This window comes from Cuculus canorus, chromosome 25 (genome assembly GCF_017976375.1).
Source record: "Cuculus canorus isolate bCucCan1 chromosome 25, bCucCan1.pri, whole genome shotgun sequence".
In the NCBI taxonomy this organism is placed as follows: Eukaryota; Metazoa; Chordata; class Aves; order Cuculiformes; family Cuculidae; genus Cuculus; species Cuculus canorus.
This window is the reverse complement of record NC_071425.1, coordinates 6,970,912-6,997,796: the sequence shown is the minus strand read 5'-3', so window position 1 is coordinate 6,997,796 and position 26,885 is coordinate 6,970,912. Positions and strand designations below refer to the sequence as shown.

Here is a 26,885-nt window from a genome sequence, read left to right as displayed (position 1 = left end):
CTCCAAAGAGGACGGAGAGAGCTACTGGTCGGGAGCTGAGGAAGACTTACCTGCCCAGCCAGCTGCTGCAGGCTGTTCCCTAAGCGGCCTCAGCACAGAAGGGGCCCCATGTCCCCAGGCTTTGAGGATAATGCAACAATTGTTCTACCACAGCACTGCGACTCTGACAAAGGATCCCTGAATCCTATTTTCAAAGCCGCGGCTGACAAAAATGGCTGCATTTTCAATAAGAAAAAAAAAAAAGGGTGGAGTAGGGACTTCGCACTCCTTGGCGGTGCGGAGATGAGACATTGTGCTGACTGCGCTGTGTTATGGATGCACTAAAATAAACAGACAGATGAAGCGGTATGCTATTTCCAAAAGCAGTGCAAGTGGAGTGAAAGCATTTCCATACGAACCTGGCTTTAAAAACTGGGCTGTCAAAAGAACAGTTAAATGTAACACAAAGTAAGAAACTGTCCAATCACTAATGGTAGGTTTTTTTTTCTTTTGCTTTGTTTTCAATTCACTGCTTGCAAGTAATGTATTTATTAAAGAAGAGTGAAAGCATAAAATAAATTCAACAAGTCAAGACCAGCTGGGAGATTCAAGAGCGGTGTGTTGTGACTGACACAGTGAGGGGAACAAATGTTAAAGGGAAAAAGAAAAAAATTTAGGAGGGTTATACACATTAGCACCTCTTTTACAAAGCCACTCAAGAGGATGGTCGCAATTTTGACATAAACTGGAATCGCGCCTGAATAGTGCCCTGTCTCAGTTCCCAGGAGGGGGAAGTTTCCCACCCTCTCCCCCCCAACCATTTCAATTTGCTTAAGCAGTGAAACAACTTTCTAATTTAAAATGTTTACTGAATCAAAATGGAGCATATTCTGTGTCGCTGAACGGGAGAACAACGCCAGGAGTTCTCCTGCAATAAAGCTGGGGAGGGGCTCCTTGTCAGATAGCGCAGGGATAGGATAAGGGGGAACAGTTTTCAGCTGAAAGAGGGGAGACTGAGATGAGATCTTAGGAGGAATGTTTTGCTGTGAGGGTGGGGAGGCCCTGGCCCAGGCTGCCCAGAGCAGTGGTGGCTGCCCCATCCCTGGAGGGGTTCAAGGCCAGGTTGGATGGGGCTTGGAGCAACCGGATCCAGTGGGAGGTGTTCCTGCCCATAGCAGGGGTGTTGGAACTGGATGGGCTTTGAGGTCCCTTCCAACCCAACCCATTCCATGATTCTATGGATATTGACTTCTGAGTTGGGACCTCATCACTAGCCTGCCCTTTCCCAGCCTTCCCCCTCTGCTTCACCTCCCCACTGCAGCCTCTCTCAAAGGCAGAATGGCAGGATTTCAGTGGAAATGCTTCCCTAAAAAATAGATTACAAAAGCCAGGATTGCAAGGCTGCCAGGCGAGAGCCACTCTGCACAGCCTGGCAGCCCATGGAAAGGCTGGGAATATCAGGACCAACATTTGCTGTGAGGCAGCAAAGACTGCACAGACGGCAGGTTTTTTTAAACTTTCTTACAGCACTTTCACTTCAAAACAACGTGGGCTCTCACATAGAAAAAATATTCTTTTTTACACTAAACTTTCCCTCAATGTCCAGAACTGTCATTCCTTTTGACTAAACTACCCTCGTGCTGTAGCAGCTTCCGCACTGGAAGGGTTGCAGCCACCAGCAGCCCCACAAGGAAATGCCCCTGTTTGTAAAGGAGAGCTGGCATGAGACTCCTCGCTTTCTTACACGAGCTTTTTGGAGCTCCTTGTGTTCCAGTCATGATAAAAATTATTAAGGCAGTGAAAATCAGTGATCCAACGGCATGAGCAAGTGAGCTCTCATTTCCAGTCCAAACCACTCACAAGAGCAGCATGTCTGCCTGGACAAATGAACATGGAGACAGCACTGGACACTCACTCCCTGCTGGATGGTCAGGGCAGGAGAGAGTAGCTGACCAGGCTCTTTGATGGAGCAATTAACACCTCCTGCCACTATGGAGCTGTGCAGAAGCGATCATTTCTGTTTACAGATGGGGAATCTGGTGTCACAGATGAAGCCAAATGCTTCCAATAGCGTGTAGGGAATGCAGAGGTCCTGATTTCACCAAACCACTGTGGGCGTTGGGTAAGCTACACTGGAACATCTCAACCAAAGCAACCTTCTTCCAACTGGCCTCCCCAGTTCCCCAGTTGTGCCCTGACAAGATGCCCCTGGTTGTTTTACATGAGTACCTATGATTCCCCAGCTCAAATTTCTGAATAAAACCCTGGACAATAGGAAAAAAAAAAGCACATAGTGAATGTGCAGGAAAACTGAAAGGTTTTGGTGATGTTGTATGTGGGATGCAATCAGTGGATTGCATGGCATTACGGATAAACCAAAGCACTAGGTTTTGCCTAACACAGGTTTTCCGCAGGATTCCCCACCCCACGTATCGTGCTCACATCGCTCATCTCTGCATCGGCGGGAACCATGCATCTCTTGAGTGGATTGTAAGCTGTGCTGACTGTGTATCCAGGAATCTATAAGCAAGGATCGGATGCTACTGGGTGAACCCATGCAAACAAGAGGTTGAAAAGATTCCCAAAACAAAACCTACAGCTCACTACAGATGACACAATGAAGACTAGAGAGAAAAGCCAAATAGTAATGCTACACCATTCAGCTTCAAGAAGCACAGTATTTATAGCGCTGTCCACATATGGCTACTGCTAAATGTCAAATCAGCAGCCTCATCGAATGACACTTTGGAACTAGTGGAGTCCACAGATCTGTACAGATACACAGTGCGACAGAACCCAGCTTCGGCTTCTGCGGCGTCTGCAATGGCCCGCGATCGTCAAACAGCTACCACTGATGCCTGAAACCTTGCACAGCTCAAGGCCCCCCTTGTGCATCTGAGCAGGATTCCATGGGGGAAGCACATTTGTTAGGACAAGGACAAACTAAGGCTCCAGAATGAGAGGGGGATCCACAGTCTGGCCTCTGACTGGCAATGGTGACAGCGGTTCAGCTCCCCGGCACAGCCCACTGCCTGCAGGGGGACAGGGCTGTTCTGTCTGGGCTCTACTGGGAGATTGCTTTCGCCCACTGGATCTGTACTGCTGGGACAAGGAAACCACCCATTCACAGCACGATTCAGTAAACAAGTAGGAATAAGGAGTTAAGGATTCTATTAAAGCTGCAATACTTTGTGACCTCCCACGGGAGTACCTGAACTTGGTGTATTTAAGAATGTTTTAAAACAAAGGCATGCAGCTTCTTGAATTTAGAAAAGGGTTAAGTGCTCTGCTTTCCAAGGGCACCAGACACAGTGGTTCCACTGATGGGAACAGCCAGTGGAAGCGCAGCGTCTTTCAAACCAGAACAAAATAAATTGTTATTTGAGGGTGGGGGGAAACCCATCAGTATTTGCAGCTATGAAGAGTCTATTGATATGAAATATTTCCTTCAATTTAGTAATGGAAAATAGCTGGCTTCTCGTCAAGGCTACGTACACCCGCTAGCTCCTGTCAGCTCCACTCTCCATAAATGTACTTTGGTTAGAGTTGCATGTTTCAGTCCAGACAGCTTTGGCCTAAACCAGCTGAACAAAGCAGGGTTTCCACAGGAACAGAGATCCTCGGACGCTAATTGAGGACGTTTCAGCATTGTAATGATCTGTAGACTCCCAGACCTATTTTCCAGCCACCTTTGAGTTGCATGCTGTAGCAGTACAGTCAGCACCTCTCAACAGATAATGCTGCAGAGATGGATCTCACTCAGCGGGGATAGGCAAACGCACACTTCAAGGGACAAACTCTGCCCCGGGATTTCCAAATGTAAGCTACCCTCAGTCTTTAAAGCATTTTCATGTTACTAAGATGTGAGAAGCTGCAAGAAGCACTTTTAAGAGAATAAATTTAATCCACCCTTCAGTCTGCAAAACAACCACACTTAGCTGGAAGCGCTTTAATCTGCCATCACTACAAACACCCTTCTCTGCACAGCATTTGTCATCCAAAGCATTTCCATAATGTGAAGCAGAGGCTCTTACTCACTGCTCTGGGCAGATTCCTTTCTAAAGGTCAGTCGAATCACTAACAGAGAACTGGTTAAGGACTATAAACCAACTTGCAAATAAATGTGAATATTGCAAATATTGTGATGTCTGGTACTGGCAAATTATATCCTTGTCCTTCCTCTTCTCTCTCAGTTCCAGTTTGAGGATGTAATCCCCTTCTAAGTGAGCAAACAGCATGGAAGATAAGAAAGCAGAAAAACGCAGTGTGAATGCCTCTTTCCTAGTGAAGAATCCTGCAGGAGAGTTGCGTGAGTGAGGCCCTAGCCCAGGCTGCCCAGAGAAGTGGTGGCTGCCCCATCCCTGGAGGTGTTCAAGGCCACGTTGGATGGGGCTTGGAGCAACCGGATCCAGCGGGAAGTGTCCCTGCCCATGGCAGGGGGTTGGAACCGGATGGACTTTGAGGCCCCTTCCAACCCAAACCATTCTATGATCTCTGACAGAAGAGCTGTTTCTTCTTCTAATGGGTGTAATTCCCCAATTTAAAAAGCACACAGGTCATTAACAGTGGGGGAGCAAAATCTGTGTCAGGAATCTGCCAAACTTATTTATGCTTCCCAGTCACAGATTTTCTTTAAAGACTCAACAATATCCTTCATGAAAATGATGTGGAGATTAATGTCTGACTGCAGTTTCTGACACCAGGCTCATTTGTGCAACTAAAACCCACCCTGTGCAGCAGCTGTAGGATTTAAATGCTGGGACCCACACAAGTGTGCTCTGACAGGGACCACAGCTGGCGCGACAGCGCAGAACACACAGTTACTCGATTCAGTGACTCCTTCCAGGTTTTTAATGTCCCAGGCTACAGTCTTACACCTCAAATGCTTGTTTCCCTTATTACAGATAAAGAAAGAGTGAAAAGAACTGGATGTTCAAGTAAGATCAACTGGAGTGTTTAACTCTTTCTTTTTAACTCTTTCTCCTGCCAGATGTAAGCTCTTCTCCATCAAACGGTTCTCCAATTTCACCATAAGCCTGGACATATTAAAACCTACCAAAAACTGGTAGCAATTAATAACATCTCAATATTTGGGTAGTGCCAGACACGTGACTAAAATCTTACAGCCAGAACTGAATGTAATTTTCCTGCTGCAGTTCAACATTAACCAAACTGCAGGCGATCCAAGCTGTCCCGAGTCCATGCGCCCATGACACTGAGTTGGACACTGGGTCAGGCGCAGTCGTTTAAGATTTATTTACTTTGGCAGGCATCGCACCCTCCACAACACCAAAGCAATATAATCTGTGAGCAACTCTGTTTGGGGAAGCACCTTCAGAAATCAGATAACCAACCTAACCTGTCAGAAGTACCTGAATTATTTTGAAATGCTAGTTTCCAGCATGACACAGGGCAGGCTACCAACAAGTATTTCTCTTTATATTTACATAAGGAAATAAGCTTGGCATTTTAATTAAATCCCCATATTGAAATGTAAGATTGAAGTATTCAGGAGAACATTGAATACGAATTCCCATCTCTGCAGCATTATCTCATGCGTCATCAATTACTGCCATGCCTAAATCTAGCATCATGCCAGCACATGAAGACAGTAGGTACTATATGCAGTGTTCACTGGACCAGAAGAACAGAAATAAGAAGGGGGAAAGGAAACCCTAGAGAAGAAATTAAAAAGGCAGACCGTGCAATACAAACCAGATCATGGCTGCTTAGCTAATATGGGCCAACTGCTGCGGAAGAAAAACGTCGAACACCCCAAGTTGTGTAAATTTTTGGTAAACATCTAACACGCACACAAACACACACGACACCAACCTACACACCAATGAAAAATATATATATTGCTTGTTTGCTAATGCTGCCTGCGCTTAGAAAAGCGCAGACTAATCTGAAGAGACTTTAACAGAGAACTCACATTATTAATAGGGAACAGAAATGTACTTTCTTTACAAAAATCTACGTTTAATCAGAACAGCACTAAGCAATCCTTGATAATTCATGAGTTTTCTTGCTCTCGTACTGAAACTGCAAAGGAAACTGAGCTAAAGCTCAGTGTCAAACGGGCCCAGCTTAGGCTGAACACACTGCTGTGCCTAGGCCCAGCAGGAGGTGCTGTGCAAAGAGGAAAATGTAAAAGCTTAAGGATAAAACTAAACATAACTTAATTTTCCCCATCTTCTGGCTGCCCTCTCCACACCTCGCTCAGTAAGGGGATACTTTAAAGAAATGCACAGGGAAGGCCTGCTGCACTGATACTGCAATGCATTCCTGTTTGCGCACTGCCAGGTGTCCTTCTGACACTTTTCTTTAACACACCAGCCGTTTTCCAAAAAATATACACTAAAAAAAAAAGGATCAAAATACTTTTTACTACACTATTCCATAGCCTGCCTATGAATTAAACTGATTCTTCAACAAAAAGTATAAAAACTTAAAATAAATATCTACGAAAGAATGTTCTTTTGAATAACTCCTGAGATACCACACTGAACTACAACTTGAAGCCACCTACAGCTTTAGAACTACTTAAAGATTAAATCCCAGGCCCTCTTAAACTTAGCATGCAGTTTATCACAAAAAATTAACCCCGTGCTGACAAAGAGATGCCCACTCCTATCAAATTTGACTGCATTCACCTCAAGTACCATCCGATCGCGGCCCAATTTGCAGAAGGTTGGTGCTGCTGCTAAGCATGTATCTTACCGATTCTATAGGCTTGTCTAGAGACGCTTGCTCTATCTCCAGGTGCCCTTCTTCATATTGATCAAAGTGATTGCCCTGGAAAAGAAAACAGCTATTAGCTCTGTGGCACAGAACACAACTCCAACAGACTTGTTTCGAGATTCAGGTTTATACAAGGTTATATTTTATGTCATTTGGCTAGCAAAACAAATGAAGTTACAAAATACAGGCTCGATTTAGTATAAGAACACAAAAAAATCCAAAACCTAAGCCATTTTGATGATAATCATAAACGACGGAAGCTGGCAAGACTTCAAACATTTAGGATAACAACATCTTTGCTTTTTTTTCTTTAGAAAGTCTATGCAAACACTGGCCATAAGCACCAGCTCTGGCCTTAAAACCTCCCAGGATAAGAAGGAATTAACCGCAGTAACACCGTAAAGGATTTTTCTGTGGTCTTTTCTCTTTCAAGGAGGAGTAAGGCTTTCCCTGCAGCAGGAAATACAGGTTGCCTTGAGGAGCACATGTAATTTCACACACCTTAAGTAAACAAAACCCCAGGGTGGTACCAAAGGAAACCTAAAGCACTTAACTGGTGGTCAAAGCTTCCCTTCCCTTGAACCCAGGCAGCTGCACAAGCAACAGTAAGTAGAAAGGATCCTCCAACACGGCCAAAAGCCATTAGTTTTGACCCCATGCCAGCAGACCAAGCAGTCACACACGTACTGATGCTGGCACAGGGAATGCCAAGATGCACGCACAGAGCTGCTTATTCCAGATGTACCCGCTTCAAGCATTCGTGAGCATGGGACCAGAGCTGCTACACAAAAGTGACCCACTGGAGGAACACGTGTGAGCAAAGAGAGATGGACCCAGACACACACAGGGTGATTAACTGTGCAGATGCTCACAGAGCAAAGAAAATGCTACAAAGAATGAGAAACCCAAGTGCTTCACTTCCTTACCCTCTTGGAGCATTCCCATCTTTACTCCCACAGGCTGGGCATGTATCATAATTAAAGCAGCAAGGATGATTAAATAGGGCTGTGGTCACGGTGGACTGTGCCCAGCCTGCACCGATATCCACCATACACCCTCCCAACTGCCCATTTCTGAGCAGGGCCACCTCTCCAAGCCCAAAGCAGCCACATAATAGCAGTGTGACAACTAAAGAGCAGCACACAGAGCAGGGACTAGAGCTGCGCAACCCTCCTCAAGTAGCCACTACGGCAAAACTCAACCCTTCCATGCCTTTCCTAAGATAACAAGCCTAGTGGGTGCCTGAGCTAGGAATGCAAACGGCAGCCTCTGTCCTCCAGAATAACCGTTACAGCTGGAACACCATCATCAATATGAATGGCCATTTCAGGAAAAACAAACATCTATTGTAGTTTCAGAGGTTTCCAAAACCTCAAATTCCTGGAATCGTGAGCATGAACCATTTTTGGCCTCTCAATGTGTCTATGATGTAGCACTGGAAACAAACATCACTAATACATGCTTGGAAAGGAAAAAAATTGCCTTTCTAGCTGCAAACTCCAAAGCAAACAGGAGAGAGGTCTACAGCAAGATGGGCACAAAAGCCACTGCAGTGGGTGATCCCCCAGCACTGCTCTGCGGCACAGCCCTGCCAAACCCAGGGAGGCACCAAGGCCTCTGCTCTGTCCTCGTTTCCTTTCCCAGGCCACTGAAATCCCCCTGGCTGCTCAGCAAATACCAACCCCCTGGCAGATTTTATTTGCATCCCAGCTCTGCAGTTGCTCTGCACAGGAACACCCTGCACCACTGCCAAGAGAAATATGTTGTCACTCTCCTCCTTCCTACCAACACCAACTTCTTCTGCAAGAATTTTAATGAAAGCCAGCACACGAAAGAGCAAATTAGAGTTGTAACGGACTGCCTGCTGGAATTTCATGAGCCAGGCACCAGCCTCCCGAAATCCTCTGGAACAAGCATTCATATCCAGCAATGCAAATCTGCAAGAGACCATCTTGACAAAAACCCGTTGCCAAGAGAACGCGCTTTGAAGCCAGTGCCCCAGCCGCCAGCCCATACATCATGTGCCGTCCACTGCGATAACTCGCCCAGACCTTGCGCAGCTCCCAGCAGTCACTTTCCCACGGCCTCTCCAGAACAAATTTAGGGTCTAATCTGCAGGCAGCAACCCACTCCCACCTATTTTTTTTTGACAGCCTTCGAGAAGCAAGAGGAAGGCAAACCTACCATGCGCATGCAGTTCTTGGGCTGCTTGAAAACGCAGTTCTCAGAGCCAGGCACAGCACAGAAATACAGACTGTGAAGTCAGGGGGCCCAGGAGAAAGCAGACAACACACGGCCTGCCTCAACGGCCGAAAGGAACAGCCCAACCTCCAAAAAGCAGTGCCCAAGAGAACAGAAGCAGCCAGGAGCACACATGCTGTTAACGGATTTGCACTGCTGAAGGCTAACAAAAACACATTACTGGAACTTCATCCATAACAAATTAAATCCACGTAATATTTAGATAAACACTTGAAGCACTCTCAGCAAAAACAAAGACGTGGTTCTCCCTCTCCTAATTTCACCATGTGATTTGCTGCCTGCAGATATTCATAGCTCAGAAAATGCCAACTGAATTACCTGGGGCTGGCAAAACATTTCTGCCTACTCACGTTCTCCTTCTGCACAGTGCCTGCTAACAGTTAAAACTGGTTTTAAAAAGGCAAGGGTCAGTTCCTGTCACGCCTGGCTGATTCGGGGCTTTACAACCCAATTCTTCCCTGCTTAAAAACAATGTCTCCTCCCAGAAACTATGCAAGAGACACAAGACCTGCATGCAAAGAAGTCATAAAGCAAATAAAGCTGTTCTCTCTAAGCTCTAGCAACACCACTATTATCCACTATATATTTTGGGGTTTTCTTTATGTATTTGTATACTTTAGGGTTTATTATTTGCTTCATATGTACTCTGAGGTTTTTGCTACTGGAAAAGCGAGCAGAGAGCACAGAATCAAGGAATGGTTTGGGTTGGAAGGGACCTCAAAGCCCATCCAGTTCCAACCCTGCCATGGGCAGGGACACCTCCCACCGGATCCAGTTGCTCCAAGCCCCATCCAACCTGGCCTTGAACCCCTCCAGGGATGGGGCAGCCACCACTGCTCTGGGCAACCTGGGCCAGGGCCTCCTCACCCTCACAGTGAAACACTTCTCCCTAAGATGGGCTGGAGCACCTCCCATACAAGGACAGACTGAGAGAGTTGGGGTTGTTCAGCCTGGAGAAGAGAAGGCTCCGAGGAGACCTTTGAGCGACCCTCCAGTACCTGAAGGGGCTACAAGAAAGCTGCAGAGGAACTTTTTACAAAAGCATGGAGTGATAGGACGAGGGGTATAAACTGGAGAGAAGCAGATTTAGACTAGACATAAGGAGGAACTTCTTCACGATGACAGCAATGAGGCACTGGCCCAGGTTGCCCAGGGAAGTTGTGGCTGCCCCATCCCTGGAGGTGTTCCAAGGCCAGGTGGGATGGGGCCTTGGGTAGACTGATCCTGTGGGAGGTGTCCCTGCCCATGGTAGGGGGTTGGAACTGGATGACCTTTAAGGTCCCTTCCAATCCAAAGTATTCTATGATTCTAACACCTCATCTCAATCTCCCTTCCTTCAGCTGAAAACCATTCCCCGTCATCCTATCCCTGCACTCCCTAATCAAGAGCCCCTCCCCAGCTTTCCTGGAGTCCATTTCACTACTGGAAGCTGCTCTAAGGTCTCCCCAGAGCCTTCTCTTCTCCGCGCTGAACAACCCCAACTCTCTTAGCCTGTCCTCATACGGGAGGTCGCATAACCCTCAGATCATCTCCGTGGCCTCCTCCATGTCATTCCTGTGCTGAGGACTCCAGAACTGAACACAAGGCTCCAGGTGGGGTCTCACCAAAGGGTAGTAGACGGCAAAACCCCCTCCCTAGCCCTGCTGGTCCCACTGCTATGTATGCAGCCCAGGATATGGTTGGCTTTCTGGGCTGGAAGCGCATGCCGCCAGCTCGTAAGTTGCTTGTTTTTACCAATACCAGTGATACCTACACTAGAGCTTTCAAAAGTGGCAGGATGCTTCTCATCACCTTGAACTCCTGGGTATGGAACGAGCCCTGGCAGGATGCTGACAAACTGCTCGCTATATTGGGAAGTTGACTATTAAGGACCTGGTAATTTAAAGCATCAAAATAAAGTGCCCAAACAGAACTGAACTCAATTCTCATCACGGAGACTGTTCAGAACTTATCAATACTTAAAACAAACGATAAAGGAAACATTTTCCTTCCACCATAAAGTAGTTCACCCTGGAAAACACCAGGGAGATAATAATCCAAGAGTCACATTGAGGTCAAATTTATGAGCCTGTTCAGCCTAACAGTGCCTAATGAGCACAGAAGAAAATGTTTCACATGTCTGGGGCCTCAACAAACAGCTTGTTAAAGCAATGGTGGCTGCTGTGTGGTGATCACAGGCCCTCTGTAGTGGGGACTCTGTGGGGCTGGAAGCAGCACAGTCTGTCCCTTTGCTTCCTCATCCCCAAGGAACAAGCTGGGGGGATTCCATCTGGCTTTCTTCTCTTCCATTCCTTCAACCTGGCACGTCAAATGGATCCACACATCTGTTTTGCTGTGTCTTAAGACAATGAATCAGAGGAACACAAAACACTTTAACATTTAAATCTAACAATTAATTAAACCCTCAACATTGACTTTGTTGAGAATAAACTACATTTCTGGCACACATGAACTAACCACAGCTACATTTTAATGTGATTTTATAGAATCATAGAATAGTTTGGATTGGAGGGGACCTTAAAGTTCCAACCCCCTGCCATGGGCAGGGACACCTCCCACAGGATCAGGCTGCCCAAAGCCCATCCAACCTGGCCTTGAACACCTCCAGGGATGGGGCAGCCACCCAGCCCTGGGCAACCTGGGCCAGTGTCTCACCACTCTCATTGTGAAGAAATTCCTCCTTATGTCTAGTCTAAATCTGCCCCTCTCCAGTTTATCCCCGTTGGCCCTCGTCCTATCACCACAAGCCTTTGCAAACAGTCCCTCCGCAGCTTTCTTATAGCCCCTTCAGGTACTGGAAGGTTGCTCTAAGGTCTCCCCAGAGCCTTCTCTTCTCCAGGTTGAACAACACTCATCCTCCCTCTGCCCTCCCTGACCAAGAGCCCCTCCCCAGCTTTCCTGGAGCCCCTTTCAGTACTGGAAGGTCACTCTAAGGTCTCTTTTCCAGGCTGAACAACACCAACTCTCTCAGCCTGTCCTTGTATGGGAGCTGCTCCAGCACTTGGATCATCTTTGTAGCCTCCTCTGGACCTGTTCCAACAGCTCCATCTCCTTCTTATGCTGAGGACTCCAGAACTGGACACAATACTCCATATGAGGTCTCACAAGAGAGGAAAAGAGGGGCAGAATCCTCTCCCTCACCCTGCTGGCCACACTGCTTCAGATGCAGCCGGATCCGTGTTTTGATCTGTTTTCTGCAGACTTGAGGATGCTTCCCTCTTCTGAGGAAACCTTTAAGTGAAGAGGAATTTGATCCCTACAAAATGGATAGCAAGCTATAAAACTGCAGCTGCATCAAACCCTGCATCAATCCCTATTCTCAAACCTCCTTCTCCAATGACTATTACAGGGATACAGTAAATCCTGGCCCTTTTAGCTAATGTAAGGGTTCCCACCTCTTCCCATGGGCAAGGATTTCAGGCTGAAGGCAGTACCCTCTGCCCCTCCGTTTCAGCACTTATCGGGCTTCCTCACTTGTAAAACAGCATGCGTTGCACTGGTTGCACCACTTTCTTACTGGTGCTACCTCCATCCAGAAATAGCAGAACACATAAGATGAAAGGCTTCCACTCCAGCATCATTTACAGCCATCACTTCGTGCTACAGCAAGTGCTCTGACGCCAGATGTTTCACCACAAGCAGACATTCAATATATTTTACTACCTGGATGAGAAGAATAAACCTTCCACATCTAAAATTTCCTATTACACACCACACACACCACTTAGTCTCCTTGTTGCACTCACCTCCATGAGACAATATATTTGTGTCCTGTAATTTTAGGGGTAACATCACTTGGCTTTGGTGAACCACACGTTTTGGTTACTCGCAGCAACATCCTCTGCTCTCTCCTCCACTTTCCCATCACGTGATGTTTGCCTGAAGCTCTTTGCCAAACCTTATGTCCTGGAGCCCCCACATAATTAACCGCTGAGTTATGAACACAACATCTAAAAAATCAACTAACAAAAGCTGCCTCCGTGCAGGATTTCAGACCCTTATTCTCCCTTATTTGGGCTGTAAACATTTCAGAGCACTGGCCCAACAAATGCCATTTTGTCCAAGATTGAATGTGGCAGAGTCACTGCATTTTCTGACACAACTCCAATTAAACAGCTAAGGGTCCCGCTGGTTTTTCCTTACTTATAAGGTCTCAAACATTGCAGCAGCGAGACTCAGTCAGTAGAATTAAAAAAAAAAAAAAATTAAGAATTTAATCATGCTTTCATCCCAAAATCCTTGGCAGCAAGAATTGTTGCCAATAAATTACTCAATGCAAGTGAAATGAATTATTGATTTAAGCCCATTTATCGAAGTTCGATATCACAGAATTCATTCCCTCCTCTACCTGAGGCACCTTTTAATGAAGTTGGGCAAAGACAAACCACCCAAGGACACCCAGATATTACAGGAAGGGGAGGGACACGACAATTGTAAAAGCATCTACAGGGCAGAAGAAAAAGATGCTCCCTCCTTCCCTCTTTCTTCCCCAAAAGGGGGGATCGAAATCCAGACCTGACTTTTGAGTGCTGCATTTTTTAAGTGACCTACAGCATTGCCAATACAAGGAGGAAAGAACAATGAGTCATTTCAACCACTTCAAGGCTAGCAGACCTCTCTGGATATTAATTATAGGACTGCTCTTTCCGATCTGTTCAAACACAGGGGATATTAAGATATCAGCATGCTGAATGCATTCCATACAGTGCAGATTCCTGACAGGAATTAGTGGTTTCTTTTATGAAGAGCCCTAAGTTATCCGTGTATTATTTCAGAGGAACAGTAAATGCGGCAGCCCACATTTCTGCAGCCAGGTCAAACCTTGGACCACAGCTCTCACGTGGAGACGGGAAAGAACTACAACAAAGGAGCAGTATAATGCAGACGTGAGAGCAACAGCTTTCTTTCAGAACGCCTCCATTCAGCCGTCCTCAGTCACTGCTCAACAACAGAGCTCGGTTACAGGAGCATTATTATTAATGGGAAAAGAAGATGAAGTTACAAACCCTAGCAGAAGTCAGATGGGAAGAGCCTGGAATAGGAATACCTGTGGAGAACACTGCCTGCTCCACAAGTCACAGGGACGATGCCTTCAGCGCTGTGAATGCAGTAAAATAAGAGGCTCCAGCACAAAAGACAACAGCTAAGAGCACTAAAAGCTCAGTGATGACTGGGGAGGGAACTGGCAGAACCAAGGGTGCGGAGCCCAGTGGTTCTGAGAGCGACTGAGAGCCCTGGGGCTGTTCAATCTGGAGAAGACAAGACTGGGGGGAGACCTCATCGCTTTCTGCAGCTCCCGGAAAGGAGGCTGTGATGAGGTGGGTGCTGGGCTCTGCTCCCAAGTAACAAGCAATAGGATGAGAGGAAATGGCCTCAAGCTGCACCAGGGGAAGCTTAGATTGGTTATCAGGAGAAATTTCTTCATCAGAAGAGCGGTGAAGCCCTGGCAGAAGCTGCCCAGGGCAGGGGTGGAGTCTCTATCCCTGGAGGGGTTCAAAAACCATGTGGCTATGACACTTAGGGACATGGTTTAGCAGGCACAGTGGGGTTGGGCTGACAGCTGGACTGGATGAACTAAGAGGTCTTCTCCAACTTTAAAGATTCTGTGATTTTATTCTACGGCTCTATGAACACAGTCGCTGAGATGTCAAAGCAGAAACATCTATTCATGTCCATACTGAATCTAAGGACAAGCTCAGGAAGGCACAGACACTCATGTTCCCATGGCCATGCAGATAATCTTAGAGTAATTCTGCAGAAAAGCATCACTCTACTCACCATCATTATTTCTTAAATGCACTGGAAAAAGAGCACAGCGTGATCGTGATTGCCTAACTGCACTTGAAAAGAACACAATGTGCTCCTTAGATATTCATATATTAGTTTTACGCTGGTGGACTATAAGAAAAAGACTCAAAAACCCAACACTTAGATTGCATTTACTTTAGAAAATGGAATTTTAAAACACTAAAGCAAATCAGCACCACTTATGCACCACTCTATTTATCCAACAATGCAATCAATAAATCTTCATCTCCCAAAAATATGAAGTCAAGCCATAAAATCCAGGGTTCTTACCCACAAGTGCCACTTCAAAATCTTTACCTAAGTCCACTTCCTGTGCCTGAAAGTTCTGAAGGCATCAGGCAGTAAACCAGCAGCTGAGACATCAGGAATACCTCAAAAGAGAAATAAGTACCCACAAAAAAGGCTATTTTCTACTGTAGATAAAGCCAAGGCCACCTGCATTAGCTACAAGTCACAGAACATTTTGCCGAGCCCTCTGGTCCCTGCTCCTGCAGCTGAAAAACACAGCTGGCATTTCCTGCAGCCAGCCTGGGACGGAGCACCACAGATGCAAGGCCTCAGCAGTTGAGCGCAGGAAACTGGAGCAGCGTGTGAACACAAACGAGCAAATGTCACCTCTCCAAATTCCTCACTGCTTGCACGCACATGGCTCCTTCAAGGATAAAAAAAAAAGAAAGACTCAGTGATTCCAGAAACAGATATCCTATTAAATGTGAAATATTTAAAGGAGGACTGTAAGCAGTTATGAGACCTTTAGGAGGAAAAGGCACCTTAATATCCATTGGCTTTGCCAAAGGTGTCTCCCAGCACAACTCCAGGACACCTGCGTCAGTGGCTGCGAGAGACAGACACAGCAATGACCCTGCAAGGATCAGATAGAGCACCGGGCTCTTGCCTGACCCAAAAACACAGCTAGGAATTACATTCGGCAGACCAGAATCAACTTCCCTCTCATACGAGGACAGGCTGAGAGGTGAGGCTGTTCAGCCTGGAGAAAAGAAGGCTCTGGGGAGACCTCAGAGCAGCTTCCAGTACTGAAAGGGGCTCCAGGAAAGCTGGGGAGAGGCTCTTGATCAGAGTGTGCAGGGACAGGATGAAAAGAAAGGTTTTCTGCTGAAAGAGGGGAGTTTGAGATGAGATGTTAAGGAGAAATGTTTTCCTGTGAGGGTGGGGAAGCCCTGACCCAGGCTGTCCAGAGAGGTGGTCAGTGCCCCATCCCTGAAGGTGTTCAAGGCCAGGTTGGATGGGGCTTGGAGCAACCAGATCCAGTGGGAGGTGTCCCAGCCCATGGCAAGGGGTTGGAATTGGATGGGCTTTGAGGTCCCTTCCAACCCAAACCATTCTGTGATTTTGTGCTACATTTTGCATCTTACTCTCTTTTCCGAAGTCTTTCTGGCTTGCTCAGCCTTTGCCGTTCCTGTCAGTTCTGCACGGCTCCAAGCCTGCTGACCCACCTCTCCCCACACTGCCCAAAGGGGAGACAGATCACTGAGAGCTGCTAGAGTTACAGGAAAAAAACAGCCCTAAGCAGGGGTCAAATATAAAAGGCATAAGCAACAAGTTCTGCTGGTACCACCTCTTTATGTTGTGTATTTGTGGTGCTCTATCAACTCCACTATTGCTAACCTAACCAGTAAACACAGAGGGGAAAGGGAAGGTGTTGGCTCCAGATCCACTCACCACAACTAATTGACTGTTCATTGTGCACAATAACAACGTAACGGGTTTATAATTTCTCCACAAGATCCACACAAGATCCTACACATGCTGCCTACGGATCTCAGTCAGTCATTTCTGCTGCCCTTTTAAGCTACGCAGGACCCGATGACTCTCCACAATGAAGAGCTCCAAAACATAACTCATGCAGGCAACCGCGTTGATGTTTAGAAACCCATCCAGAGAATTCTAAAACAACTCCAGGAGAGCACAGCTTGAGTGGTTCTTGAATATTCATTATACACCCAGAAGAAAATACATTTTTAAGACCAACATGCACCTAGAAGATGATTCCATCTAACCTTGCTCGCACTGGATGCTTTCTTGGACCATTTTAAAAGCCCACATGGTTTCTCAAAACTATAAAAAGCGATGCAAAAGCAACTTTGTACCTGGAAAGCCTTTTTAAATGCTTCCCAGAAAAAAAAAAACCTATCCTTTTTCCCATTGCTCCCTGCAGCAACTGTGGAGACAAAAAAATCAGTTATCCTTTCCTAGCAACATCGAGGCAAAGTGTTCACAAAGAGCAGCCAGCATTTTCATAGCCTTCCGCACATTATAAATGGTTTTCCCAGTCCCTTTCCTGTAAATAAGCAACATAAGGGCAATAATAAACAATATGGACACTGCACATCCTCACACCCTCTGAAATAGCTCCATATTTACAGCCAACAACTTGTGAAAGCTGCAGTAAAACCTCACTGTAGGCAAACACACACATCAATTATTATGAGAGCACTTAAAACGAGAATCCTCTCAAGTCAATACAACAAAAGCACTCACTTAAGATTTGGATGTGAATTTAAATTGGCAACTTTTGAAAGAAGCACCTTGTAATTATACGTTGAGAAGCCAACAGCACCTTTTATTTACCAAACTAAAAGTTAATTTTGATGGCAAATTCAATACCTGTAAAGTCCAAAAACACCAGCACATTCAAGACTACTCGCAGGTCAGGAGCTTTAACCAGGAAAACGTGCATATAAATATCTAGTTAGAGCTGCCCAAATCAGAACATGTTCTACAGTTCAGAGATAAACAGCTCATACAAAAAGGAGTAGAAGGCAGAAGCAGGTCTCTGCTTCGCTACACTTTGCATATTTTGGCACCGAACATGAACTTAATGTCTTTCAGATTCCTTCTGCCACTACCAACGCCAGCTATAAATCTGTTCCAGCACACAAGGAATGATGTTCAGTTTTTCAACACTTCCAGCAACTGCACTGAAGAGCACCACCATCAGTCTTGCTCACCCAATCTTCTCTCAGCCATCTCTTAACACACCTTGGTGTGGAAGATGTTGTGCTTCCAGCACCCATCTCTTTAGGGCTAACAAGAACATTCAAACAAGAGCAACAGAGACAATGCCCTGATGGGACAGAGTGCTCATCATTTAATAGCTAGGGCTTCATTTGTTTACCACCAGAAGCTTAGAATGATAGAATGGTTTGCATCAGACGGGATCTCAAAGCCCATCCAATTCCACCTCCTGCTATGGGCAGGGACACCTCCCGCTGGATCCAGTTGCTCCAAGCCCCATCCAACCTGGCCTCGAACACCTCCAGGGATGGGGCAGCCACCACTTCTATGGCCAATCTGGGCCAGGGCCTTCCCACTCTCACAGGAAAATATTTCTTCCCAAAATCTCACCTCAATCTCCCTTTTTCCAGCTCAAAACTGTTCCCCCTCATCCTATCCCTGTCCTCCCAGATCAAGAGCCCCTTTCCAGCTTTGCTGCAGCCCTTTTTTCAGTAACGGAGGCTGCTCTAAGATCTCCCTAGAGCCTTCTATTCTCCAAGCTGAAGAACCTCAAATCTCTCAGCCTGTTGAGAAAATGCCTTAATAGGACAGGGTTCTCACAGTTTAATAGCTAGAGAATTATTTATTTACCACCACAAACTTCCACACTTTTATAGTACTCTTTTTAATTTGTTTATTAATACGATGTTTGAATCAATGAAGGGCTTTTTCTAAACAAAAAGGTCACAGAAAACCTCACTCAGGGGCACATCAACAGCATTTCAGCTCATAACACATTCCACGAGACTAGGTAACAAGCAACTCTTTTATCAATGATCAGAGGGGAAACAGAGCAACTGCTGCCTCGGTTTGCAGATCGTGGAGCCCAACAAACTGTAAGCAACAATGCAGTCAACGTGTTTGTAGAGAGCAACTCAACCCCGTAACAGCAGCCTGAACTCACAAGGCCTGTTTCCACAGAGACACTGTACAAACACACCTGCAGGCAGGAGAAATCCAAGTTAAAACCTCTCCACACAATATGGTAGTGAAAAGGATAAAAATACAGGCCTAGGGTGTGTAACAAAGGAACAGCAAATAAGAATAAAGTAGTAAAAAAGATACAGATCTATGTATTACAGAGAAGGAGTATACTCTCAGCTCCTCTCTGCCAGTCAAGTCACAAACGTGGAAAGTTTTAAGATGCTGAAAGCTGTAAGAATGCAAAGGGAGAGGCAAAATACTGTGCAAGAAGAGAATTCAGTGACTAGACTGTTAAGGCTCTCAAACGAGGTCAAGGCTAAGACAAAAATGTCATACATGCCCTCCCATAAGAGTACTAATATGTGCCAGGCACAGTACAGCACGTAACAACGGCAGCTAAAAGCTAAAAACAGAAAAAAAACAAGAAAAATAAAGGAGCAGGTACCTTTCAGTGGCTAAACTACAGATCAGTCTACAGTCAATGTTCACTGTCACCAATTGTCCTTGAGAGAAAAAGACACCGCAGCCAAACACTGGTTTCTGGACTCCAAACTGGGTCAAATGATGGAAATGGAAGGGTAAGTGACACCTGGGTATTTAGAGCAGGCTTCCTAGTACCAACTTCTGCCTTTAAAACTGGGAACGGCTAACAACCTCAGATGGATTAACTGCTCGCAGGGCTGCCTGGAGGTGAAAGTACTCAGAATTACTATGGGTTTAAAACTGAATGGTAGAAAAATATGCGTCAACCAAGGAAACACTGGCCAAGAACCGCAACAGAGGATGAACTCTTACAGCTCTGCATCCCCAGGCAGTGGGTGTGAGGAGCCTGGTTAGGGGGGCCTGAGTTTGTTTCAGAGGGGCAATTTGGAAGAAGCTGAGACAGCGCAGAGATGGTTTGTGGGACTGCAGAATAAAGCGTTTCCCATCCAGTCACCCAAGGCAATGGAGACTATCACTGTGGAAGAGAAGGGAAGAGAAGTGACAAAACATGGAGTAGAGAAAGGTACAACCAAGACCAACGAAAGAAGGCCTACATAAAATAACTTACCGTAAGTTCCAAAAATTCACAGTGGAGTCCAGATTCTTCTGTGATCCTCTAAAAATGGAACCAATGCTACTGAATTTATCTTTCTCCCCTAGCCGTCTCCTTCATTCCTCACTCACAAAGGCAGGCAAAACCAAAAGATCAGTCTCAATTCTGATGTTCCTGCTTTGCTCCCCTGAGAGGTCAGCACACATTGCCAGAGAGGGAAGAGAAGTGAATGCGCTTCCTCTGTTGTGCCTGTAGCACAAATTTAACTCTACTAAACAATAAATGAGCATCTCTAAACAATGCTAACAGAATTTAGAAAACCCAAGATTAATGCTTAAATAAGAAAACGTGCCATGGAAATGGGTTGCCTCCCAGATCGCTCTCAGCTACGTCTATCATAGGCAGACTCGGGCACAGGGATCTGGTATCCGTTGGAAGCTCAGCCAACCGTATCCTGGGCTGCATCAAAAGCAGCGTGGCCAGCAGGGTGAGGGAGGGGATTCTGCCCCTCTGTTCCTCCCTCGTGAGAACTCATCTGGAGTACTGTGTCCAGTTCTGGAATCCTCGATGTAAGGAGATGGAGCTGTTGGAACAGGTCCAGAGAAGGCTACAAGGAGGATGCAAGGTCTGGAGCACCTTCCGTATGAGGACAGGCTGAGAGAGTTGGGGTTGTTTAGCCTGGAAAAGAGAAGGCTCCAAGGAGACCTTAGAGCGACCTTCCAGTACCTGAAGGGGCTACAAGAAAGCTGGAGAGAGATTGTTTGCAAAGGCTTGTGGGGATAGGACGACAGGGAACAGGTATAAGCTGGAGAGGGGCAGATTTAGGCTAGACATTAGGAGGAATTTCTTCACAATCAGAGTGGTGAGACACTGGCCCAGGTTGCCCAGGGAAGTGGTGGCCGCCCCATCCCTGGAGGTGTTCAAGGCCAGGTTGGATGGGGCGTGGAGCACCCTGATCCAGTGGGAGGTATCTCTGCCCATTGCAGAGGGGTTGGAACTGGATGGGCTTTACGGTTCCTTCCAACCCAAACTATTCTATGATATCACATTTTGCAGTGCTCTGATCCCATTCCTTCCCTCATTCCCCCACATTAACATTTTCTTCTCCCAATTAATAAAAGCAGGCAAAATAAAACAACCCTACTTATTGCCTTGCAGCACAGAGAAAGCCATCAGCTTTGCCACAGAGCCCAGGAGCAGTCAGGGCCTGCTGAGGGATGTAAAAATCAAACATGTTTGCCTTGGGCAGCACCTAAGAAATGAAGCTGAGCCACTGACAACACACAGTCATTAAGGACAGATTGTTAAACTCCACGCTGTTGGCCCAAATGTCTGATAAGCCAGACTGCCTAAGCTGCTTGGGAACAAAACTTATCCCTGACATTCTGCCAATTAAAAAGCATAAAATCCCCATGCCGTCAGCATTCAGCTTGAGTTGCTGGAAGCAACAGGGCCAGAAGCACAGCCCAGGGATGTGCTCGGTTAGCTCTTCAAATCCTTGGAGGGGGGAGGAAAGCCCGCCCATCTTCTTGGCCCAAACAAGAACATGAGAACTAAGGTTCAGACCAGCCACATTTCAACCCAGTTTAGAAAAGTGCTCAGTGGAAGCGTTACTCTATTATACAGACCATAATAAACCAAAAAAACAAGACAGAACAGTTTGTGTTCTGTCAGGCTAATGATGCAAGTAAGGGCAATGTAGGTAGGAAGAGGAAATTATTGTACACATATACAAACATGGTTTGCAATATTTCTGCTTCAACAATGAAGAGGAGAAAGAATAGCAAGAAAACATTGTCTCAACACCTGTGAGAACCTGGGAGCCCCAGTGAATGTCAGCGATACAGACACCCACAGTGTTCATTCTCGAGTTCAGTACAGCTAATCTAAAGAATAAAATCACTGCAATCACAAATATAACACTAAAAATATATCTACTTATTGCAGCAGCCTCCTGTATTCACACAGCTTTCAGTAATGCTCTAAAATACCGTTAGTCAACAGCTATCACTCGTCATTACTTGACATTAAGATGGCTCACAAGTTCCTCTCTGCCATGGGGAAATGGTCGATCACAGAGAGGGTGGAGGCAGAGAACTGACAGACATCCCTGCCATAGATTAGTGTGATCTTTTAACCAAAGGACTAAGCTTCTCAGTGGCCCACACTCAAAAATAACCCCTCTTGCGATGGAAAAGGGAAAAAGGTTGGGATTTGCTTGGATACGCCATCTGGCAGACTTAACTGACCATTTCAGAGCCTAGTGAGAGGTAAGAGAAGGAAGGTCAGTAATACTCCACCCTGGTAATTCATTTCACCACCTTAAGCTTCCCCAGCAAACTGCCAGGCTGCTGTAGGCAGGGAACAACCAGGGATGACTGGGCAGAGCAAAGCCAGATGCCTTTCACTGGAGCTGCCCTCAAGTTCAGCACCTGCAAAATACAGCCAAAATAGGGGCTTTGCCATGAGATTTTCTAAGGCTTGGGAGGATACAGCAAAAAGAGAAGAGGATCTACGTCCTCTGCGTGGCTTCTAAAGCCACGTGGCACAGCAAACGCAAGACAATTCTATTAGAAATCCCCAAAGCTGCCTTATCACCCCACTGTGGCAATATCCTCCAATGCCATTTCCAGCTCCTTTGGCAAGTTCAGCTTTCAAAACATCCTTAGGTTTGAGCTTCCTCCCGCCTTTAGCAGAGAAGACTCTGAATATACCCAGAATTCATAATCTTTTCCTCTTCCCACAGTCTTTATCCTTAAGGATATCTGACCTCCTTATCCTTTCAGTAGCTACTCTTTTCCGCAATCTTTCAATTCCACAACCATGTCTGCACTCCCTCTACAGCTTCCCTTATACCTACTGCATCACTTTAACTGCAGTTATGGGGAGGTCCCCGACTACCTCTTCCTTTCCACCACTCAGCTGATCCCTCCATTCAATCCTTCTTCCCTCATCACCTTTTTGCGCACTTCAGACCATTCATACCTCCTTTTTCCCAGGTGGTTCAGGTCCTGTCCTTTCCAATCCCATTTCTCTCCAGTGCTGTGCGTTTCCATTCCTGCTTTCCCAGATCACGTTGAGCTTCCTTTACTCAGGCACAGGGGAGGGAAGAACAGCTCCCAGCAGCTCCGTCACCTTTAATCCACTCCTCCCCAGCATATCAGAAGCCCACAAACCTGTCACCTCTGCTAACCCTGTGCTGCTAACCTCCTCTCTCCCCTGCCCACATCAGCGCTCAGCTCACACTCTCAAACTAATCTTCCCAAACCCAGAATCTTACCAGTTTCTTTCCAGAAAGACAGCTGATAACATTAAAGAGAACACCAAAACACCTTTTTTTTTTTCAACCAGTGACTCTTTGCTATCAGCCACATCACTAAGCCCGAGGCATGTACCTCTCTTCCAAACAGCTAAAAGGTTCCTTTGACCCATACATTTTAGTCCTGACCTTTTGTTTTTCTTCCTCTCTTAAGACAGTAACACATCCTTTGACTTCATCAAGAATCATAGAAAGGTTTGATTGATAGAGACCTCAAAGCCCATCCAGCTCCAATCTCCTGCCATAGGCAGGGACCCCTCCCACTGGATCAGGGTGCTCCAACCCCCATCCAACTTGGCCTTAAACACCTCCAGGGATGGGGCAGCCACCACTGCTCTGGGCAACCTGGGCCAGGGCCTCCCCTCATGAGAAGACATTTCTTCCCAAGGTCTCATCTCAATCTCCCCTCCTTCAGCTGAAAACCATTCCCCCTCATTCTGTCCCTGCACTCCCTGATCAAGAGCCCCTCCCCAGCTTTCCTGGAATCTCTTTCAGTACTGGAAGCTGCTCTAAGGTCTCCCTGGAGCCTTCTCTTCTCCAGGCTGAACAACCCCAACTCTCCCAGCCTGATCACAAGTAGATCATCCAAGAACAAAATCCAAGGCACTCCTGCAGGCTCCCTCCCTCTCACTATCCACATCCACCTCTGCTTCCAGCCCTGTCACTTTAGAGCGCCATCTCCCTCTCGCCATGCCTGCTTGGGTACCAGCAGCAACACAGGGTCATGCCTGTAGTAACAGCCACCCAAAGGACACAAATTCCACCTGCTGAAGCTCAGAATTAAAACTGCAAGAAATGGTGTGGAAAAGGCATTCCTAACACCAACAGGAACACTCCTACAAACGGAGTCAACATACAGATCTGTGACTTTGTACTAACAGAGTGTCTTATTTTGCTGTAGCTTTGAGACCAGCACTGAACAGAGATGATCAAAAGTCGTACACCAAAGGCAGGCGTAATTTTGCCCATGCTTAGCAACAGTCACAGCGCAGTTTTCACAGTGGACCTGCGAACACTCAGCATAGCGAGCAGTTTCCTTTATGCCGCACCAGCGTTACAGATCAAGTGACCTCTGTCCAAATATAGAGAATAAAGTAAAAAATGTTCTCTGAAAGCAATTTTGACGAAGAAGGGAAGATAAGGTTAAAAAAGCATTCCTCAAACATACATTTCAGAAAAATCATTAGACAAACCAACTGTCGGGGGTGCGAGCACAGGGTCTTGAGCTTCCACCCATTCTGTGCAACTTTGGCAGAGGTATTTGGGTTCAGTCTCCCTCTAATCAGCTCTTCCATAGCTCATCATTTCAGCATCCACCCTTCCACAAGCCTGACCCAACTCCTCACCGCTCTTCCCAGAGGACCAATTCCACTTTCTCCTTGAAGGGCACTTTAAAGTACAAAATAAAATGTCTTCTTGCTGGCAGATTTTCAGGAAGAGAAGAACAGAGAAGTAGCCCTACGACAAAAGCAAACCCTACCTTTAATTTTTTTTTAATTAAACTATAGTAAAGCCAACAGAAGCCTGACACTCAGTGTGGATAAAGTCCCACTTTAAAACAGTGCCCTCTCTTAAAGTCAAGGGAAAACCAGGCTGTGACAGGGTTATTGTTTCCGAGCATGCTCGGCAGCCAGCATGATTTCGGCACTGGGCAATGAAGCACTGTTTCCTCTCTGACATCACCACTCCACACTCTCCCTGCGTGACCAGAGCAGCAACGCAGTAACAGGTTTTGCCGCTACCATTATTTTGTGCAAATGGGTTGCCCCACAAAAGGACAAGAACAAGGACACCCAGTCAAAGACACACGTGAACAAGTTGTGCAACACATAGCTCACCCATTTCTCTGCTGTATCCCACAGTACCCAACTTGTTTCAGGTTCCCATCTCTCCTTTCCCCTCCTGAATTTATTACAAAAAACATAAATTTTGTAATTTATTACAAAAAAATCTCAAACACAAAATCAGGCTCGCTCCACTTCCAGAAACAGTATCTTCAAAACCTAATCAGACCATTTCAATATTAATTGCAACTCACTTCTTCATTTCAGGAAATGAATGAGGCCAACCAGCCTGAGCTGGGGCTGCCTTAGGGAGCCCACCTGCAGTCCACAGATACAGCAACACACAGCAGCTGGCCGCACTCAGGCACGTTTCCTCCTGCATTTCTAACACAGTTTAATAATGACTGGAGATGTTTAAAAGACAGCCAGATGAAGCGCTTAGCAATATAGTTTAGTAGTGGACGGGTACGGCTGGACTTGAAGATCACAAAGGTCTTTTCTAACCTAGCGATTCCATGACTCACGTAGCGCATGTACCCTAAAACATCCGGAAGGAATAGCACAAAAGGATTCCCTGACCCTTCTCAAGATTGCACCTTAATGCTACATTAAATAGAATTACGCAAGTACCACAACTATAAAAAACCCTCCCAGCTCTTCGGATGTGGGGCAGGAGTTGAGACGAAAGCAGTGCTACAGTTCTGGGTTCCCAAACACGCATCACACACACAGAGCTCATCAGTAGCTCTGCTCAAGCTGTGATTGTCCTCATTCCTCTTGTTTGCATTTCTAAACTCTCTCAAGCTGAAGTCAGAAAACAAAATGGCATTGTTTAAGCTTAATGAGTCAACGTTCATTATCCCATTGTTTATTTGAACCCCCTTTAAAAGGGTAATTGCACTGAAATTAATATTAATGTTTTCTTGAGGGGAGAAGGCAGTTTCCTTGGAGAAGGGCGGGGAGGCCATGCTGGGGCTCCAGGGGGGCAGCAGAGGGAGGCAGCACCGGCCCGGGGGAGCAACAAAGGGCACGGAGGGGGGGGGGGCAAGGGGCCTGGGCACAGGGGCAACAGAGGGGGCAGCAACGGGCACGAGGAGGGGAACAGAGGGGGTGGCAACGAGCATGGGGGGGGCAACAGAGCGCGGTGGCCATGGGCACGGTGGGGGCAATGGGCATGGGGTGGAAGGGGGAAATGAGGGGGCACTAACGGACCCGGAGGAGGGTGGAAAATGAGGGGGCGGCAGCGGCCCGAGGGGACAGCGAGGGGGAGCAAGCGGGGACAGACACCTATACGTGGGGATAGCAGGAGAACAGGGGCCAGGAGGAAGGCAAAGGAGGGCGGGTCTGGAATGGGGCAACGCGGGGACCAACAGAGGAGGCACTGTCCCGCGGCAGGGGGGCAGCACGGGGGGCGGCACCGGCCCCTTTCACGGACCGTTAAAACCGGTCGCCGGTTCCTGTAACCCCCGTCCCAGCGGGTCACCCTGGCAGCCCCCCGTCCCCGCCTTTGTGCCGCTACCGCCGGGCCCACGCACAAAGCCCCAGTGAGGTGGGGGTGGGCGGCCCGTCCGGAGGAGGCCCCCGGGACGCCTGTGCGGGCCCTCCCGCCGTTACCTGGAAGTCCCTGTCCTCGTTGAAGCGGGAGAACCTATCCGCCATTTTGCGCCGCGCTCGGCCCAGCCCCGCACCTCCCGCCGCCCTCGGTGCTGCCGCGGGGGTTCTACGCGTGCGCGGCGCGGGCGGGGCGGGCGGAGCCCTGCGCATGCGTACAATGAGGGTGTATGGGGGCGCTGTGCGCATGCGCAGCAGGGGCGGGGCACGTGCGCTGGAGGGGCGGGGAAGGTATGCGGGGGGTACTCTCTGCGCCTGCGCGGGAGGGGCGCGGCAGGCACTTGGCGAGGGTGTGTGCTGTGCATGCGCAGAAAGGCAAGACCGGAGCGCGGGGGGCAGGCAGTCAGCAGGGGCGCTATGCGCATGAGCGGGAGGGGCGAGGGAGGAGAGTGAGGGGGCGGGG

At 47.2% G+C, this 26,885-nt stretch overlaps 1 protein-coding gene across 6 annotated transcripts in view; it reads right to left on the bottom strand.

The window, feature by feature from the left end:
- The window catches only part of GPATCH8 (G-patch domain containing 8), a 68,170-nt gene extending 41,536 nt beyond the window's left edge, over window positions 1-26,634 (bottom strand). For 2 of the 6 annotated variants that reach the window (XM_054088072.1, XM_054088070.1), the window contains exons 1-3: window positions 26,486-26,530; window positions 6,703-6,777; window positions 399-416 (exon numbers count right to left, since the gene is read on the bottom strand). Coding sequence is in view for 3 of the 6 variants with exons in the window: in XM_054088067.1 (XP_053944042.1) it covers window positions 6,703-6,777; window positions 26,486-26,530 (120 nt within the window). In the remaining 3 variants the exon portion in view is untranslated. Of the gene's footprint in view, window positions 1-398; window positions 417-6,702; window positions 6,778-22,753; window positions 22,814-26,485 lie in introns of those variants that run through there. The other 4 variants (XM_054088067.1, XM_009567286.2, XM_054088069.1 and 1 more) reach the window with 3 other exon arrangements.
- Window positions 26,635-26,885: the final 251 nt, after the last annotated feature.